General features: G+C 38.9%; 1 protein-coding gene and 1 pseudogene across 2 annotated transcripts; both read right to left on the reverse strand.

The window, feature by feature from the left end:
- Positions 1–594: 594 nt before the first annotated feature.
- Positions 595–10983, reverse strand: LOC103702177 (2,3-bisphosphoglycerate-independent phosphoglycerate mutase-like; annotated as a pseudogene). The gene is made up of 9 exons (XR_016396131.1): positions 10699–10983; positions 9508–9635; positions 7812–7962; positions 7527–7730; positions 6187–6612; positions 4635–4827; positions 4464–4559; positions 3349–3504; positions 595–982 (listed from the first exon to the last, which is right to left on the reverse strand). The product of XR_016396131.1 is annotated as a 2,3-bisphosphoglycerate-independent phosphoglycerate mutase-like (transcript).
- Positions 10984–15128: 4145 nt separating this feature from the next.
- Positions 15129–16771, reverse strand: LOC103702178 (protein LURP-one-related 8-like). The gene is made up of 2 exons (XM_008784506.5): positions 16390–16771; positions 15129–15867 (listed from the first exon to the last, which is right to left on the reverse strand). The coding sequence occupies exons 1-2, from the start codon at positions 16654–16656 to the stop codon at positions 15487–15489; spliced, it is 648 nt and encodes a 215-aa protein (XP_008782728.1). The 5' UTR covers positions 16657–16771; the 3' UTR covers positions 15129–15486.
- Between the last annotated feature and the right edge of the window lie 3432 nt (positions 16772–20203).

Genomic DNA, 20203 nt, shown 5'->3' on the forward strand with positions numbered 1-20203 from the left:
ATGCTCATGCTTATAAGATGAATATAAATTAAGAAGCTACAAGGCTCCTAATGGCTGCTACCATATTTTAACACCCTCTACGGCTGATAGTTTAGCACCCTCCATAGCTGACCACGAACCATAGCTTGAACATGAGCATGCAAGCTTATAGTTGTTCTATTAAGTTAAATTCTGGAGCAATACACTGATTTTTAATTGCTGGGCATTTAAACGCCGGTTTCGTAATTACCATTCTTTTGCCCCCTCTAAGTTTCTTTGGGAAAAAAAAAAAAAATTTAGAATTGCGAGGGAAGGATTTTCTTTAGTTTATAAAATTGTAGAATTTTAGGCGAGGTGTTCCTTTGGTAAGGTTATAAAAGAACGGAAGATGAAAAGTATCATTATTCTGGAGTATGACTTTTCCAACTTTATGGTTGTAAAATGTCTGAATTTCACAATGCATCAGGAGCACTTCGATTGCAAAGCAACACAGTGCCAAATAAGATTTACCGAATGGCCTGTTTCAGATTACACATCTCAACCATTTACAAGGAAAAAGAGAGAAATACCAGTTGCATGTATTTGTGGTTGTCATGAAACAAAAGATGATGCATGTTTTAAGTTGAAACTGGACTAAATATTCATAGCAATTAACACATGCTGACAATCGTCATGAAGTTCCTGAAAGACAACTAGTGATAATAATACAAGCGTTAGACAAGCTTGCCAGCAAAATCAAACATCTTTAGCACCAGCGTTTGAACTTGAAGCAATTTGCAGATTCCAATTGCAAAAATTATTTAACCTCTCCTTACACGATAAGGCACTGGATGTTGGATCAGCTGTCAACGACATCAATAAGGGTTGGTTCATAGTCACTGGGGGTCTCGAAACCATGGAGATTCATCACGGTTGCAGCAACATTGGCAAGACCAGCAGTGGGCAAATCCTGTCGGAATCAGACACCTGGAGCAAGCCCAGGGCCTCCAATGGCAATCGGAACCTGCAAAATTTTGATAGATGATAGAGTTTTATGTGAGACTGTTTAAAATAAATGCACAATAACAAGCCTTAAGTATGTCAGATCAAATATGTACGTGTGTGTATGTATGTATGTATATACATCAGCAATACTGAATAAATCTAACTACTACTAGTTTTCTAATACAATGATAGCAAAAAAAAAATAAAAAATGAAAAGTTCAAAAATATTGATGAATAATAACACAGCTCCGGGTCCATGAAATGGTTTTACTATTCACAAGATAAAGCAAACAAAATATGGTACATAAATCAGTTACCATTTGGGATGAAGGTAATCACCAATGACAAACCACATAGTTGAACAAAAACAACCAACTTCCCAAAATATATCCGGTGGCAGCTATAAGGGAGGCACAATTAGACCAACCAGCTTACAGTTAAGTACAGGCCTTTAGAGAGAGAGAGAGAGAGAGAGGTTGGTATGCTCACGTTCTGTTGATTTTGGGGTCATTAGATAGTTGCGGTTTTATGTGTTTTATGTCTACAATTGGGGAAAAAATATTAGAAGAGACCTCCATGGTATTTTAGTTCTCCAGTAACAAATCTTTGCTATTTCAATCAGCAGAATTTAGAAGGCTGAACTGTATTCCCCTCCCCCCCCCCCACCTCTTACAAGCAATACCAGTTTGATGTATTATTCTCAGAGTTAAATTCCTTATTTCCTTATCCCATTTAATCATAAATGTACCTTGAGGTTTTAACCATTTATTACTTGATCCACTTATATGGAAGTAACCAGGTCACCTGTCAGTCGCCTAAGAGGTTCCACCCACAAAAAGGTATGAGCCGGTATTGGAAATGTCAACCTAAGTTTATGATGCACGAGAAGGGGGGTGGGTGGGGGGCAAGAACTGTTTCCACATGTTGTAGCCTAGATCAAAAATCAACCCCAGACCTTCCATTTCTTAGCAACGACCACAAACTAACTGGTTCTTGAAGTTTATCACACGAGTAACGTATCCTATCTGCACACGGCAGAGTTCAATGTGAGATGAACAATAATTGACCAGGAAATTAAAATTATGGTTAGAAATGTTGTGTAGGACACGATTCTCAAACCATTAAAACCACAACAGAGTATGGGAATATAGAATAAAAAAGGCTGCATTAGATTTAAAAAAAACAATATCTTCAACAGATTATTTGCCTTTATGTGGAACCTTGCTGCGCAAAATAAGTTTGTTGGGTAAAAATATATTATCAAAACGATATATGAGCACCGTTAAATGAACCAGAGGTACCAAAGCATTGGAAAGAACAACTATTTTTTAAATCTTGTGGACCGTTAATTAAAATGACCAGATATTTCATATAGCAAAATGCATGCATCCACAAGAAAGAGGCGTAATAGTTAATTCTATGAAAATTATACAAAGCTTTAAAGGAAAGACAACAACAAGATTAGCAATCAATGATCAAACCTTCCCCAAGGTAGCCAAAATAATAGATTACTAGTGATTTACAGCAAACAAAATTTCCACATTGATATTTCTATCTAGTCAAAATTGCTTGTATAAACTGAAACATCAGGTCACCTGAACTTACCAGTGCTAACAGATTGGTAGATGACCCATTCAATATATATGCTGGATATAACAAAAGATACAACTCTTCAAATACTTTCTACACTACTGGTGATTAGGACCACATATACCACAGGCAATCCTTAACAAAAGTCATAATTCTGACAGAAACTAGAAACTATAAGTGCATTTGCAAAGTACCAGCTAGCAGACAGTGAAGCTCAAAAAGCCTTTGGAAATTCTTTAACTGAATAATAACATACATCAGGCAATCAATGTTAAAACCTGAACCAATAGAACAGGTAGAGATATCAAGTCAAAGATTCATGCTGAATCAAACAAGAAGCAAATGACCTCCTCATGATTCTAATGATCAAATTACCTAAACCATAGTAACCATAACAACGGAATCGGAGAAAAGAAAAAAGAAAAAAAAACTCCTGAATTGTAGTTTTGGCACTCTTGCGGGCTACAATCATAAAGTAACAAAAGGTGGCCCATTTTGACATAGTACAAACATAAGCGGCCTATGCAATTGTCTGCCATGCATCTTATTACATATAGGCCTTAAGCACCTTGGACATTTTTTTGGAAATGAAACTCCTCCCTTATTATAAATATTTGGGAGTGATGCTCCCACAAATGCAACAATAATCCAAAAGTTTGGTCTAGAAATAATGACAATTATGATGGTCATGATCAGATAACAATAACAGCCAAAAATTATGGTATTATTCATTAAAATGATCATGGCAATGATGCAAGGAAGAATCAAACTAAGACAAGGATTAGCATGCATTACCGGTTGAAGTGTATGGGAAGTAAGGATTTGAATGTTTCCATTTTTGTCGAGTAGCGGTTGGCCAGATTTGTTCCTTTTTACCATGTCTTCAGCATTCCCATGATCAGCAGTGACAACATAGATGCCACCCACTTGTTTTACAGCATCCAGTATCATCTGAAAGAAAACTGCATTGTCATGCTTAAAAATGGGCATTTTGCCAATAAGGATCCACCAGAATAATTCAATCAGAATGAGATTATAAGACTGTTTTTGCCAGAATGACACAAAGTGTCATTCATTCATTCAGATCTGTCTAAATTACTTCGATATGACTGTTGAAAGTCAATCTTTCTTATAAGCAACAATTGGATTGTATAGGAAAGAAAACCAAAAATATCAAACAACCTTTGCCAAAATAGCATTTACCAGGAAGACAGCTAAGCATTGCTTAATATAATGGAAGGTTAGATCCTAATGACACTATAGGTCCACCAAAAACTATAATTCTCTCCATTCAAATGGACAGATGTTAGGAAGATGAATTTCCTTACTCCACTGAAATTTAACCTATGGGTGGACAATATTGCATATTTCTAAAATCTGGTTCGGATTACTTAAATTCTGCAAGAGATTCTATTATCATGTCAGTGACTCCTGGACTAAATATTGGCATCCTTAGCACCAATTTAATTTTTTGCGAGAAATCCTTTTTTTTCTTGTTTCTTCTCTCAAGATTTCACATTTTCTTTTGTCCCTTTCGGTATTTTGAGGTGTGTCAGAAAGCCCACCTTGGTTGGTCAGTCTGCTGACATGCATCACTGGAGCAAACCCAGACAATCCCATCACGTGGTTGCAGATTCTCATTAATTAATTATGCACAAAAAAAAGCTACCCAAACAAGTTCATCTTAGATATTCATAGATTAATTGAATGTTCACTTGAAATTTTGTGAAATGCTGAAAGACTTCAAATTGAAATTGGCACAACACAGAAAATCACTAGTAAATCCACGTTAACTTGATAGATGGATACATGGATTTGTTTTCTCATTCTCATATTTTATCTACCTCTGAAATACCCCCACTGCAAATTGAACAATAGTACTATAAGTCAGCAGACATACAAAACATTACCTTCACAGCTTCATCAGCAGCCTTGCAACCCACAATTGTGGCTTCAATGTCACCAGTATGACCCACCATATCTCCATTAGGTAGGTTGACACGGACCTGCATATATTTGTATACTACCAAATAAAAGGCCATATCATTGAAATCCTTTTCTTCTAACAGCCAATACATTACCTGGTGGAACTTGTGGCTTAGGATAGCATCTGTAGCCTTTTCAGCAATTTCTAAGGCCTTCATCTTTGGTTGAACATTGAATGAAATCCCACTATCACTTGGAATTTCAACATATTCTTCCATGTTTGGATCAAAGTATCCTGACCGGTTTCCATTCCAGAAAAACGTAACATGACCAAATTTGACAGTCTCACTATTACACAAAATATAAAATAAAATTAGTATGGGCTCATAATTAATAGTAATACATTTAAAAGCAGGTAATTGGAATAACAAAGGCACGATTAAACTGTGAGCCTTCAGTGATGTACTAAAAACAATAAATAATTATAGCAATGGTAATTTTAAATCGTAATTTAGGTTTGGTATTCCAGCTTAGAATAGCTCGTATTATAAAGTTAAACATTAGAACTCCAGATTCACAAATCAATATGGACTATAAACTTTAGCAACAGAGTACGAAACTTAGTGCACAGTAATTTGAAACACAGAGACCAGTACATAGGTCAAATGAGCATATATATTGAACAACATAGGGACATCCTCCCAGGAAGCAAATTTAGAAAAACATAAAACGAATGTCTTAATGACTTGCTCAGATCTTTCTTCTTATTTTCCTAATCAAAGTGCCACAATTCAGTGAAAATCTAGCCAAGATCACGCAGAATATGTATAAAGTAAAAAGGCACCACACAATCTATTCTTAGCAACAAGAATTGTCTGATTTGATTCATGAAGGAAAATTTTGAGCCAAAGTAGCAAAGAAGAAATTGTTCTGGCTCAAACAAGATAGATTTATATCCAAAAAAGATGTCATGTCTCGTATAATTCGCCATGTAATGAATATTCTAGTATTCTTCTACCAAGGCTTCCACATGGCTGCAGTCACTTGTTCCCTGCACTCCGCGATAGTGCACAGAAGAAAATAAGTGGTGGGAAAAAAGACAAGTTTCTTCCACATGGTCAGGTTAGATATTCTTATTTTGTGTCTAAGCAGTAAGCTTATGACTAGGTGTGAGAAGTGAAGGCTAGGGAGTTGATAGGATTTATAACTTGAATTTTCTTCAATCGCAGCACTGCTAAGGAGAGAAGTGTCATAAATCATACTAATTATCTATCTCCATGACATTTACTAACAACACAAATAACATTTAAAAAATAAAATCTATGTAAGAGTATGAACAAATAAAGAAGGATTTCAACATCAACTTAATCTAGAGTTCAGGATGCCAAAAGACTGGAAACACATTCATCATAAGCTCTATTGGGGTAAAAATCTTTACAAGATTCAATTTGATGATCTTGTACAAAGACCTTTACCAACTCAAGATGAAGTTAAATGCCAAGCATTCAAATTAATTAATGTAATCGGACAGCTACATAAGCAACCAAGCTAAGGAGCAAGATAAAGGTATTTGGAAAATATGATAGTTCATGGGAAGAAGAGCAAAATGTCTGCATAACTAAGCACTTCTTTGGAATTAGTTGTAAAAAAATGAAAAGCATAAGTCTGTTAAAGCCATAAATCCCAAACCATTGCATAGCATATCACCTGCAAGCAAAAGTACAGATGCCATTGTGCACTAAGTATTCACCAGATGTCCTCTCAATCTCTGGAGGAGAAACAAGATAGTGGCTTGGAAGCTTCAATTCACCATCATACTGAAGCATTCCAGCATAACGAATCTTTGGGAACCTTACACGGTCAAATTTGTCAAAGTTCTCATATTCCAGAGCTTTAGCAATCATAACCATACGATCTGCTCGGAAGTTGAATGTTACAACAGCATCACCATCCACTATAGGACCCAACTGCCTTGCCACTCTCATCGACTATAACAAAAGCAGGCAAGTACTGGTCATTGGCTTTGGGATCCTCCCTCAGCTTTTTCACTGCTTCAAGAGCACTTTGAAACTTGTATGGTGCTTCACCAAGAACCTGAGCATCCCAGCCACGCTTAACAACCTCCCAATCATTCTGCAAAATCATTTGGTACAAAGTAAATAAAACATTCAGAAATTTCTTTGGTTGCTATGCAAATATGAAAATTTGATAGCTAGCAAATAGCCGACAACCTCTATTAACTGCTTAGCCGGTGCAGGAGCAGTTGCGGGTGCTGGTGCAGGGAAGCGGGTATTTTAAAAACACCAGAAGCACTTACGAAACAGGTCCTATATCAAGTTTCTGAGGAGTTTGCTAAGCAAGTGCACTGACCTAAATGGAAGTTTCTTGTCATTAAGACCAACAGCAAATGGAATCAAAATTTATACAGCCATAAGATGTAATTACAAGGTGATGCGACAAAAGCAATGATTTAAATAAGAATAGCAATTTAACACAAGAAATATACAGGGAAAGAACACCAAAAGGCATTGAAGGGAAAAAAAGAAAAAAAGATAACAAAGAAAAAAAATGAGCTGGTGCACCCTAAGCAATAGTAGCCACAATTATCAAGAATCAACATATTATAGTCTCCACATTGTAAATGACATATGGACCAAAGTTCAACTCATTTGGATGGTTCCAAAACATAAAATGTTTCAAACATCATCTCATTTTGAAAGCTGCTCTATGTTTGACAATTTGATTCACATGTATAAAATTTCTGAAACTTCTCACTTTTCGGGCATTTTAGAAACAGATCACGATGATATTATGAATCATCATTTTGGATGGCCACCTTGCATCATACAACAGTAGCACCAAATCATAATCTCTCTCTCTCACACACACAAATTTTACCCCACCACTGATGCTTTTCTTGATATGTGGAGAATTGTAGACAGAATGAACTAGAAATAACAAACAAATCACTGCATTTTATGCAGCCAACAATATTCTCATAAACCACCAGCATATAATCGTTCTGAAATAAAGAATTTCACAAATACCTCATAGCGGTCCATGGTAACGTACATCCTGCCCCCACCAGATGCAATTTGTGCATCAATCCCTTTCTCCCGTAAATTTGAAAGGTCATTCTCTAGTGTTTCTACAAAGCCTATACTAGAACCATCCAAAACGTCACGACCATCGGTAAGGATATGGACGCGGAATCTTTTGGCACCATGCTCACTAGCTCCTTTGAGTAGCAACTGCAAGAGAAAAAAGTTATCAAGTATTGAAAATCACCAAAGCAGGTAGTCAAAAAATAACTCAGAATACCTAATCTATACCTGTAGCTGATCAAGCCGTGAGTGGACACCCCCATCACTCAACAAGCCAATGAGATGCAAAGTACCTTGATCAAAAGATTCTTGAATGTATTTAAAGGCTTCTCCTTCATATATTTTTCCAGAGGCAAGTGCAAGATCAACTAGTTTAGCACTGCAGTTAAAGGAACATTCAACTCAGTAGTATTGCATAAAAAAAATGTTCTTAAAAGAAATTCAATGGAAGCAGAATCAATGAGGAAAAGTAGGAAAATGCCACAAAAAGAGCATTGACATAAACAAATGTTCAGAATGACAATCCGCAGGAAGGACTGCAATTCTTTTCAATTACTAACTTAATTTGTTTGAAAAAAACTGACCTGTCAGATTTATCTCTTATAAATCTATGCAAACTTCTGTCCGTACCAAGTAAAGTGAGAAATGCAGGTAAACACCCTTTACGAGAGAGAACTAAGCTCTGAGACTCTCTTTTTTTTTTGATCAAAGTACATATGTACCAAGAAACCAGAAAAAGGCTCAATAAACTGTTAGAAAATGCTAGAGGAACATAAATTGCTCTTTCAGCCTGCTAATCTCTTATTTAGACATTCAAAATTTTCTCTTATCAACTCTCAGAAATTTGGTTGCTTATATGATTTTTAAGTTCTGCAAGAGACTTCCAGCTGTTGAATAATTGAAAGACATCCTATACTTCCAACCACGAGTGAACAAGATTGAGTTAACAGGCAAAACCAAAAGTGGTCAACATAACAACATCCAAGCAAATAAGAAAGGTATTATCCATGTATTAGAGGCAGAGACTAAAGATAAACTTCCTTTCATTCTTTTGCCTTTAATGAAACCTGCCCTCAGAAATATAAATCAAACACAACAAACTTTCACCACCAAGGAGGCACTCCATGAAGACACAAGATCGCTCAAGTCTAACTGTTAACAATATCAGAGAAATTTGTTGGGAAGCATTAACTGAAACTAAAAGGGAGGTATTCGTCATACGACTTCCATCCGACTCACTACTCCCAAAGCCCATCTCCCTTAACACATACCAAAGCATCGCGGTACAAATTGCCACACATTCTTTATACTTCCAATTTGAATATTTCTTAATAATAAGCATTTATGCATTTAAAAGTTGTAAAGTAGCTGACTAAATCTAACTTTACCTAACACACTTTATTTACATAATGAGAAATTTTAATAAGAATTCTTTTTTTTTAAAATGTATCAATTGCTTGAGAGGGTTAAAGGACACATCTTTTTAAGTGATCAAAAACTATCACATTCTTTAATTGATAAACTATGGTATTCTTGATACATTTGAACAGGTCATTTTTCAAAATATTCATGGTTCATTCTAAAGCATGGCACAGCGATACCAACAAATAAATATAATTAATAGCAAGAATATATGGGATTTGAAAGTTAACTTAAAAAATAATAATTTATGTCTTTATAAATAATGATGATGTTACGAATTAAAAGATGCCCACTGCATCTTAGGTACTACAAGCAGTAGAAAGAAGCAGAACCAGACAGAAAGTCCACTTTATTAGAGTGCCCTGCTCTTCATATAATATGCTCAAAAGAAAACTTGTCAGGATTAAGTACAATAAACGCAATTAATCAACTTAAAAAATCCTCAGAATGAAATATGAAGGTAGTTTTGAGAATGGAGTGCATTGTGAGGCAAGCACTTTACCCCTGGGCATAAATCCACCCTGCACCTAGTGCATTGTGACCAACCTCACTGTTACCCATGTCATCTTCGGTAGGCAGTCCCACTGCTGTGCCATGAGCCTTTATCAATCTCCATCTCTCTGGAGCACCCTACAAAAAGGTGGAGTATGTTTGTAATACTAAATTATCCATAGGCAAATGCTGAATGATTTTAGTTGCATCCTTTAGCAGGACAAACATGAATGGCAATTTAACTTGCACCCAAGCATTTTTCTTTCGTCAGATAATTAAGACATTTAACTAACGAGTAGGGAAAAAAATCAGATTACAGAATTGAATGACCAGCAAGGATTGATGCTACAACCACATCAAGAGAGGGAATTCCTCACAATAACACCACCTTTATCTAATCTTTCCCTGGCAAGTTGGTCAACAACTTCATCAGCAGCTGTACGAAGAAGAATAGAAGTAACACGACCTCAAGGCGCCAACATATCCTAGATCCAGACATGAAAAACGAGAGGTTTCTGCAACCTAGGTTACCCTCTTTTACTGACCTGGTTCATGCACCTCCTCAAGTCCCCATGCACTGTCAACTCATCCTGGAGGCATCTACGTTAACAATTTGAAATATTCTCCTACCACAAAAGCACCCACTTCGTTCGAGGTCTTCAAGCCAGCATTTCCAAAGAGCCTCAAACAACATATAAATGGTGCAGCCCTTAATTTCCAAGTTCAACTAACAAAGTGAAGAGCGCCATGAATTGGTTTGACGCATAGAAAATCGAAACATGAGATAGTTGTACACAACGATTGATACTTGATATCCTCTGAACCACCAGATAACTAAATTTGGATATCTACTCGCAACTACTACACTCCTATAAAATATGAGGCAATGGACCACAAACCCAATAAGAACATAGATTTGAGGTAACCCTTGTGCTGTATGATGAGAAACCGCATGAAAAAAAATCGACAAGCAGTAACACTTTATTAAGAGTTGATTTTTTTTTTCTCCCCCTCTCTCATACCACCAGACAATGAACCTAACGGTTATTCAGACGAAAAAGAAAGCCACAATAGATTAATCAGACTTGCGAGAACAGAACAAAAACTAAGCTCGCCATACTAATATTAGCTGCACAATGGCAAGGGGCATCAGTAATTCCATGGATGCTAACCAGTGAAGCCAATAAAACCAATTTATTACCTTCTTGAGCCAATCCATGGCCGGCGTCTCGGCGACATAAATGCAGTTGTACTTGTCGGGGTTGGCTTCGCCCCATCCATCCAGAACCACGACGGCCACCGTCTTCCCTTTTGGAAGCTTCGGGTGGTCCGCCAATTTCCATGAGAATTCCGAGCTATCCATCTCCTCCAAAGCTCCAAAAAACAACACCCAAATCGTCCACAAAGAAGGAAAACGTACAGCTACGATTAAAATGGAAAGAAAAAAAAAAAAAAAACCAAAATGACGAATTGAATGTTAAAAAGTTTCACTCAAAAAAAATGAAGGGACAAGAAAATCAAATTACAATTACGCATTCAGTGGATAAAATCCAATATGATAGCCCGAGAAAATGATGGGAAGAAACTAATTAAAATCGGAGACGGAGTGATACCTTACGAGAATCCTTCAGTGGTATGCAGGTTAGAAAGATTCGGAGGCGGAATAATCGAGAAGATCTCCACCCCCAACTCCAGAAAGCTGAAGGTGTTTATCAGAGGCAGAAGAATTCGGTGGAGGAGATATCCGCCGTCGGTTTGGGGAGGCAACGTGGGGCGGTGATGTTGGCTCCGATAAAAGATACATGGGCGGAAGCCGGAAGGCTGCGTCTCACTCTCACGCCACGGGATGCCCCGTCACTCGATTTAAGTTATACGTTTTCTTTAGCTGACGAGTCACGAGAATGCACTAGAGTCTGACACGTATCCAGTTTGAGTTCATGGGCTTCTACCTTTATGAAAGACGTCACAGAAGTGGTGTGATCCATGGAGTAGCCTTTTTCCGGGTCTCATTTTGGACTCGTAGGGAAATAACTCCTATGTAATTAAGTTTACAAGAAAAGGTTTATTTTTTTAACTCCTGGGTTAATGAGCTTCTACCTTTACGAAAGAAGTCATGGAAGCGGTGTGATTAATGGAAAACCTTCAACCATATTCTTTTTTTATTTTTTTTTGGTACAAAACCATATTCTTTAAGACTTACCACTACCTTCCTGTCTTTAATGGAAAACCTTTATGAAACCTCCTCCTCCCCATCCCCTCCTCGATAAAGAGGTAGACGAGGTGGAGGGTGATATAATGCCTGGAAACAAGGACATAGATGCTTATATCAGTCTCTTGGTAAGTGAAAGATGGGTGAAACATAAAGATCGATGCACCCATGCAGACGTATGTGTGTATCACTATATATATATACCTTCTGTTAAAATGTGCGCATGTATCTGTACAGATTGTATATATGTATCGGTCTACATATGCATGCATATCAATGCCGATGATCGATATATCCTTCAAAACTCACCACAACCTTCATAACTTCTTCTTCCCCTTCATAGGTGCTGTCATCCTCTTTGTTACTCTCAACATCCGGTCGACCCACCCACCAACGTACGTCCCTCCTCTTCCTCTCCATGCATCCTTGCTCGCCACCCTCGTCCAAGCTCCTCCCCTTTTCAGTCCACCAAGATCGATCCATCTCTCTCCGAGCTACGGAATACCATGCACGTCCTACCTCCCCATATCTCACTCCCACCATTTTGGCTCCGTCATGAATGCCACAACCCTCCTTTGCGACTCCCTTGCGATCCACACCACATCTTCAAGTCCATCTTCCTCTTCTCTACGAGCTAAGATGTTGTCCTCGTCATGAGCCCCGCTTCAACTTTGCTGACGCCGCTGCCGCTCCTTCCCTGGTGGTCTCCTACGTCTCATGATCCTCGTCAAAGCAAGGCCAGCATGCATGATTTTGCACGGCATCATGGACGCACCCCCTCTAATAAAAAGAGCACGTAGACGGTTTTAGCTTGCTAAACAGCAAAGGCGAGAGACTTTCCACTCGGTCCTCATGCAATTTCACAGTGGATTAATGCTATCAAAATAAATTAATTATGATACGGTACAATGTACTGTGCATTTAAGAAATAAGGATTGATCCGCGGGCCTAGCCGTGCCAGGCCCAGGCCCAAAGTAGGTATTAATAGAGTGCCGTCTTAGCCTTTGCTGCATATGGTGCAGTAAGTGTTTCCAAAGTACCATCACTATGTCTTGAGGAAGATTCCTCTGTAGTGATCGATTGGATTCGAGAAGTAGACAGATATGGTGATAGTCATCCCCTCATTCGTGAGATTCGGCGATTGTCTCAGGAGCCGCGCAATTTCCAGGCTTCACATGTTTTTCGGGAGGCGAACAATATAGCAGACTAGGTTGCCTCATTTGTTGTCCGGCACTCCGAAGAGATCATATGGACATCTATAAGAGATATTCCTTCCATCTTTTACTCTTTGCTTTCTTTTGATATGGTTGGATGTATTCTAGTTAGAGCTATAATAAATGCCGTTAAAAAAAATAAAAATAAATAAATAAATAAATAAAAAAAGAAAAGAAGGAGGAGAAGGAAGAAAGAAAGAGTACTCCAAAGCCCAGTGTCATATGTAGCTCGTCTTGGTGTTGATGCTAACCACATCCAGAAAATGGGACAAAAGCGAAGAAATAACTTATATAGCGTTCCCAGTTCGAGTTGTACCTCTCATGATTGATTTCTTTTCACGATATCGGCGGTTGGATCGCGCCCCGCATACCGCGCTCCAAATTGAGGACAGCCATACCAAGAGGTGCATAAAATCAAAAATTATAATTTTATAATAAAATAAAAAAATCTAAAATCATCGTCTATTAGATAATGAAATAAATACCGAATGAAGGCTGTCAAAATAACAAAATATTCTAATAAATCTAAATAATATAAAATTATTTTTAGAATAAAATCAAACTGACTGAAATAACCTCCTGCGGCGACCGTAGATCTGAGTGATAGGTGACCTGGCACACTAGTATCCGCACCACACTAGTTGAAATATAGAAGTTTTTAATTGTTGGGTCTTGTGGAGGCTGCCACGGTGAAGCTTGGACCATAAGATATGGAGGACAACTAGAGCAAAGGGCCAGGCCTCAAATGTATACCCAAACGGCCAACGTGAAGGGCGTATTTCTTTTTGTTTTTTGAAGGAGCGGGATATAAATATATTTACAATAAGACCGTAAAATGAGTAAATGACTCTGCGTAAAATAACGGTTTTTATTTCGCTCGGCAGTGGGATTCCGAGGAGGACTCGTTCGAAAGAAGTCGTGGAAAAAAAGCTCTGGTATGGGAACTGAGAAACCGGAGAACAAGAAAATAGGGGGGCAGGGTAGGCCCGATAGAGAAAGAAGAATTGTCTCCACTAAAAAAGTACAGGATCCGAGCTGAACGGACTCATTATACTTGTCGCGAAATTAGATTTATGTGGCGATGTTTCTTTATATTCCTGCAACCAAAATTTAAATCCTTTTATCAAAAAAATTAGTATATGGCTGTTGAAAGAGCTTCGTAACTTCGATTTTAGAAGATGTACTTGTACTCATCGGATACGAATCTTCGTTTTTTTCCTAGAGAGAGAGAGAGAGAGAGTTGGGCTTAAGAAGTAGCCAGCATCGACCCATCTTTGTCCATACCAGGCCCAATTTTGATACTGGCCTGTCGATGGCTTCATCCAACGGCGAGGGACGATGGATGGACCGTATAGTTCAGCAATAGCCTTATGAGGAGAGAGAGAGAGAGAGAGAGAGAGAGAGAGGGATAGGAAAAGGAATCGGAAATGGCTTGATGGCACTTGTTAATGTCGCAAGCAGCCTAGCTTGCAGCCGCGTCATGACGAAATAGATGTCATACGTAGAAAACCGCCCCATGCAACGCATGATTCAGAAGGCTATGGGATCTCATTCAACATCGATCTTCTTGTGCTCGTCTCCCTCACAAGGGGAATCTCCTGGGAGCCAAGCATTTTCTTTCATTGTTTGCTCTATGACGATTGCAACTGGTCCAACCATCACCAGCTGCCAACAACAATCAACAGATTTTTCTCTATTCTGCGCAAAGTCCAAATCTTTTTCTTCCCCAAATCTTTCTTCCAAGCAATCAATGAGAGGTCCACCCCATTCCACGCAGATCCACCAGCAATTTACCTGTCCATGTTACACTGGACCCTCAGAGGTCCTCGTCACGTATTAGACCATGCAAAATCTTCTAAATAGACTCTTATGGGTATTGATAAATGATATCAACCATGGATTCTAGCATCAATGCTAACACTTGACCTGTGTTTAGTCCTAATATGGAGCAAAAGTTTACGGATGACTTCCATCCATAACATTCATTGTTAATTGAAGAGAGACACAGAAAAGCAACGAAATTTCTGTTCTTAATCTATTAATGTTACTACTTGGCCCTTTCCTTTGAGGGGAAGGGATGCATAATTTTTAATTTTTTTTAATAGTTGTCAGAAAATTAATTGATAAAAAAAAGGGAAAGTTTAAGTTCTTCCGGTGTTGGAATTACAAAAAAAAAAAAGGAGATCACTGTTATTTACACCGTATAACTATTCATAATTGCCCCTCATTGGCACCATAATTCACATTTCGTTCTAAACGACGCCACCCAAAACTCCTTTTTTTTTTAACACTCTTCCATGGCAAACCCATATAACACCAAAGCCAATGAAAGCATAAAAAAAGTTTTTTTTTTTCCTTTTTTGCCCTTTTTCTTTCCCTCTTGTTTTCCTTTTCTGGTTACATCTCATCTCACCTAAGACCTATCCTTTTTTTTTCTCTTTTTCTTTTTGAAAAACTTCGTTCTACCTATTGAGATGGATGCTACACAACAGCACTAGCCACAGTATAAACAGAGAGGATCAGAGCTTTAGAGAGCTCTCTTTTAAGTTCCAATCCAAAAGCTTTGCTATCCTCTGAGCAGTGAGCCTCGAGAGCCGAACATTTGCTCGAGGATGATGACGATGGCCATGGCGACGGACGCGTCGAATCCCGGCTCGACGATGAGGCGGAAGACGTCCACGCCGAAGGCGACGCCTCCGACGGCCTCCTTCCGCTTGATCTCCGCCAGCTGCCGGCGCCGCTCGTCGTAGACCAAGCAGCACCGCTGCGAGTAGGACCCCTGGATATCGTAGTGGGTGGCGACGCAGCCCTCGGCGCCACCGTGGCACGGGGTCACGTGCGCCAGCGCCTTGGACTGGAGGAGGTTCACGTGCTTCCGTACCGAGAACCGCGGGTCGGCCGCCTCCTCGCCGTCGTAAATCAGCCAGTGATCGCCCAGGCTCAGCCTCTGCACGTGTGAACACCACCGAGTCAAGATCCAAAATAACTCGCCGAGTTTTCCTCATTTTCAGCCGTTTTGAATTCAATTGCAAATTTAAGGAAAATACAAATATCGGGGAAAATTTCTAAAACTAGAAACTTCTGAGGCGAAAACTAGTATACGTTCCCCATATATCTGCCTTCCTGTTTTTTTTAAAACAAGGATAAAAAAAGAAAAAAAAAAGAATAATCCATAATTTGCTCAAAAATTAGAAAAATAAAGAAATTGGTTTGGAAACAGCCATTGCAAGCTGTAAAGATAAGGAAAAGTTGCTGAAAATGGAAGCATTTCGAACCACCCGTTCGATCTTTTCATTCCCTTAAATCACCGAAATCGATTTCTCATATTCAAATTAAGAAGCAAATAAAATATATTCCAGTAAATACTCGAAAATAGGACCCGACCGGAACAAGACTTCAATCATCTGAGATCTTTATTATCCTCGTTAAATAGTTTCCTCAGATCCGGAGATCGGAGAGGGAGATTTACCTTTCGTCGGATGGTGAGGAGCGGCTTGCCGGCGGCGTCCATGAGCACGATCTCCCCCTTATTCCCCGACGCGTAGTTATCGACTCGGAAGAGGAGATTGCCCTTCGCGTCGAAGACCGTGAACCCGTTCCCGTTGAAGAGGAGCGACTTCCGCCACACCGTCAGCACCGCCGTCTCCGGCACCCCACCGCCGCAGCATCCGCCGGAGAAGTCCGCCCTAGGGGCGGCCTCGGCTGCGGACGAGGCGTTCGGATGTACCTTTGTCATTCCCGCCGTATTCTGTTTTCTGGTCGCCGGAAACTGGAGGAAGAAGAAGAAGAAGAAGAAGAAGACGAGGAGAACGGGAGCTTGGTATTTTATTTTACGGAGCTGTGGTGATGGAAGCGAGCAAGAGCTCTACCGCCCTTATTTATACCCCAGGTGGACGAAAATGCCCTCGTCGAAAGGTGGGTATTACAAGGCACGTGCGGCGCACCGGGGATGACGTCGAGAGGGGATTAAACTAATTATATTGTGAGTTTGAGGGGGTTTAATAATGAGATAATCTTGCGAGGATTGGTGTTTCTTTGCTTCAAAGGTAAGAGGGATTCGTGGCTCTTAGAGAGCCATGTGGCAGTTCGAAAGGGACTTGTGGTGTCCAATAGGACGATGGGGCTAAGAGCCCTTGGGCGGCTTGGTGGGCACCTCGTCACCATGATTACAGCTCCCATTGGAGGAGCCATTTACAAATACCATTAGAAGTTGGTTAATTAGTCTAAATTATTTAATTATTGATAAGATATTGTTAAAAATTATAAAAAAAATATTAAGCGAGAAACATTAGAAGTCAAAATTAATAGCTACATGTTAACGTTTGATAATGAGATATTCCACCAATTCACTGAAACGATTGATTAGGCCCTGCAATTGGGAATATAAATTTTTTTCCCTTTCCTTTTGCAAAAGTATTAGCTTGATTATATTCCAAAGTAGCTCGCTCGGCATCAACTTTCACCCTAAGAAAAAAAACAAAAAGCCATCTATATCCACATTGGGCGGCATTATTCTATCAAATAATAAATTAGTGGCACTTGTTACTTGTATCCAAATATTCATTGCAAGTAATGGTTAATATTCTTAGATTTGATTTAATTAAGTGGACCACTAGATTTGGTTACTATTCATTCAGTAAGTTTTATATTGTTGTTGCAAGGACAAATCTCAAAAGGAAAAAAAAAACAAAATGAATTGCCAGCATCAATTCTCCACTCACATTGTTAGGGATTAAATATTTTAATGTCAACTTTTATTAAACATTTAATATACATATATGTTATTTATGTTTTTCCCTGACCCTTATCTATGAAGACATGAAATCAGTATGAATGTGTTCACCCAAATAGGAAAGCTTGTATATGATCTACTGCATTAGCTAACTCCACCCAAAAACCTACCATTTCGTAGTGATTAAAATAAGGTAATCAAATTTCTACATAGGAAAGGAATAATACTGAGCCAATGAGCCATAACTAAGGTTAGCGGAACTATCCCGTACCGACAGTTTATCGGAACGGTTTCGGCAAAGAAATTGAAATATCGTCCGAGGAGAAGGAGAAGGAGAAGGAAAGAGAGAGTAAGCATGAGATGGGAGGAGAGAGAGAGGGAGAGGGAGGGAGGCCGACGCTGGTGCAGGTAGCGAAGGCCACGGCCAAAAAAAATCCATCACTCGCACCGGCACCGGCCTCCGCCGGCCACCCTTCTTCTTCCTCTCCTCCCTCTCCCGCTCGCTCTCTCTCTTTTTCTCTCTTCCACGGTCTTTTGTATCAGTACAGGTTCGGTATGGTACGATGCAGGTCCGTACTGACTCGTATCGTCGAGCAACCAGTACGGTGCCGTCGGACAACTGATACGGTGCCCGGCAACGACACAGCAGACTCTGGCCATTACTATTTATCATTGCATATTAAAACAACAACTACTTAATCCCCAAATTTTCGCTGCACAACTACTTTCTGTGCCACTGTTAATCTAAGTTCTCTAAATTCAACTCTAGCATTTTCAGAGCGTCCCTGTAATCTGTCAACACTGTATTCGGACGTGGTCAAGCTAGCTCCTTTACATATGATATATTAATTGCTAACCCAAGAACCCTTCCTTGGCCCGGTCTTTATTTTATTCCGACAGATCCGCCGGATCATAATCTAGAATAAAATGAATAAGAAGAAATATTTAAATATATTTATTTATGTTTATATTTATACAGGGCGGCTTGATATCCACAGCATGGAACCTAGTGGGAAAAACAGCTGGCCCGATGAATACTATGATATGAACAGAGTAGATCAAAGACAATAAACCCGGGTTTATTCTAGTGGGGATATCTCTTTTAGCTATCAAAGCAAGAATCCAAGAGCTTGGACTTGAATTATTATAGTTCAGATGAGCTTTCTTTTTTAATAAATTAAAAATAAATAAAAAAATTTAAAATTGGTTGGATGTGTACCACACAAATAGCACTCAACGATCATGACTCTTCAACTCTGGAAGGTAAAATGGCTATCAGTCATTGTCTGGAGAACTTAATTAACTTGGTATTATTGCACCCAACCATTTGGGATGCAACATGTCAACGGTATCCTTGCAGACCTAGAATTGCTAGCGTGAAGCAAAGGAATGCCATTTTAATGGATTGGTCAAAAATGATCCCAGAATCACTGTTGATCATTTTGGTTACTACAAGAGCTGAACATGATCTAAGAGCGAGATCTGTCATATTAGAAAGTCGAGTCGCAGACCAAACCTTCGGAGGTCATAGCTTGGTCATGCGACGTCTGATTGAGATGATCATTTTTTAAAAAAATTGGACAGTTTTTTGAGATCCACGACATAATGCTACACCCTTCGGGGGGCAATGTCTTTAACAATAGAGCCCAAATTTTATTATTTGAGGTCTAAAACGTACCGGCCAAACTGAAAGTTTTCTTTTCGGATAAGACTTTGATTGGACGTAACTTTCTATCCAAGAAGAATCATACATAGCGACAGAAGACAAAATTGATGTAAAAGTCGAGACTACCTCCTAATAAATTTAGGCTTCAAGTTTATTTCTGTTAGTGATGCCTATTTTAGGAAAGGTAGTCGTATTAGAATTCGAAATAAAAATCCAACCTGAATTGTACAAAAACATATGTCGCCATTGTGTACCTTATTTTTTGTCATCAATAAAAGAAAAAAAAGGACTTAGGCTCTATTTTCGCAATTCTTCCATCTTCTTCTAATTTTTTTTCCTAAGAGATTCGAGTTGAGTAGGTTAAGAAAAATCTTCCTTCTTCTTGATTAGATCATAAATATGCCTATATTTTGGACATCGGCCACAAGGGTGTCAGTGGAAAATGATGCAATATAAAGCAAGAAAAAATTTGCAAACTTGACGGTCTTCTAGGGCATGTTGCCAAGAATTTTCACCTTGCATGTATGTGGCCTTCTGAATCCAATCTTTTCGGATTAGCAAGTATAAACACATATAAAGTTAAATTCCTATTGGAGAAGATAGAGCTTTTGCTCTTGACACATGTATAAAGTTAAATAGATGATTTTAGTAGGGCTAGCTTTGTTATCAAAAATACTAGCAGTGTCCTGATAGAAGCAGGCGGTGTCAGATTTTTTGAGACAATAGTACCAATGGTTGAGTTGCACATTGCATGGGAAGGATTGACATATGCGACGGAACATTTGAAGACTACTCACATTATTCTCAAGGAGAACTCTCGGACAATGGTTAGGGGGCTATCACATTCATCAACAACTAAGACGAGTTCCCATCCATTGATATAGG

Source organism: Phoenix dactylifera, chromosome 8 (assembly GCF_051530095.1).
Source record: "Phoenix dactylifera cultivar Ajwa chromosome 8, Ajwa_hap1_PhDact_Kaust_v1.1, whole genome shotgun sequence".
In the NCBI taxonomy this organism is placed as follows: Eukaryota; Viridiplantae; Streptophyta; class Magnoliopsida; order Arecales; family Arecaceae; genus Phoenix; species Phoenix dactylifera.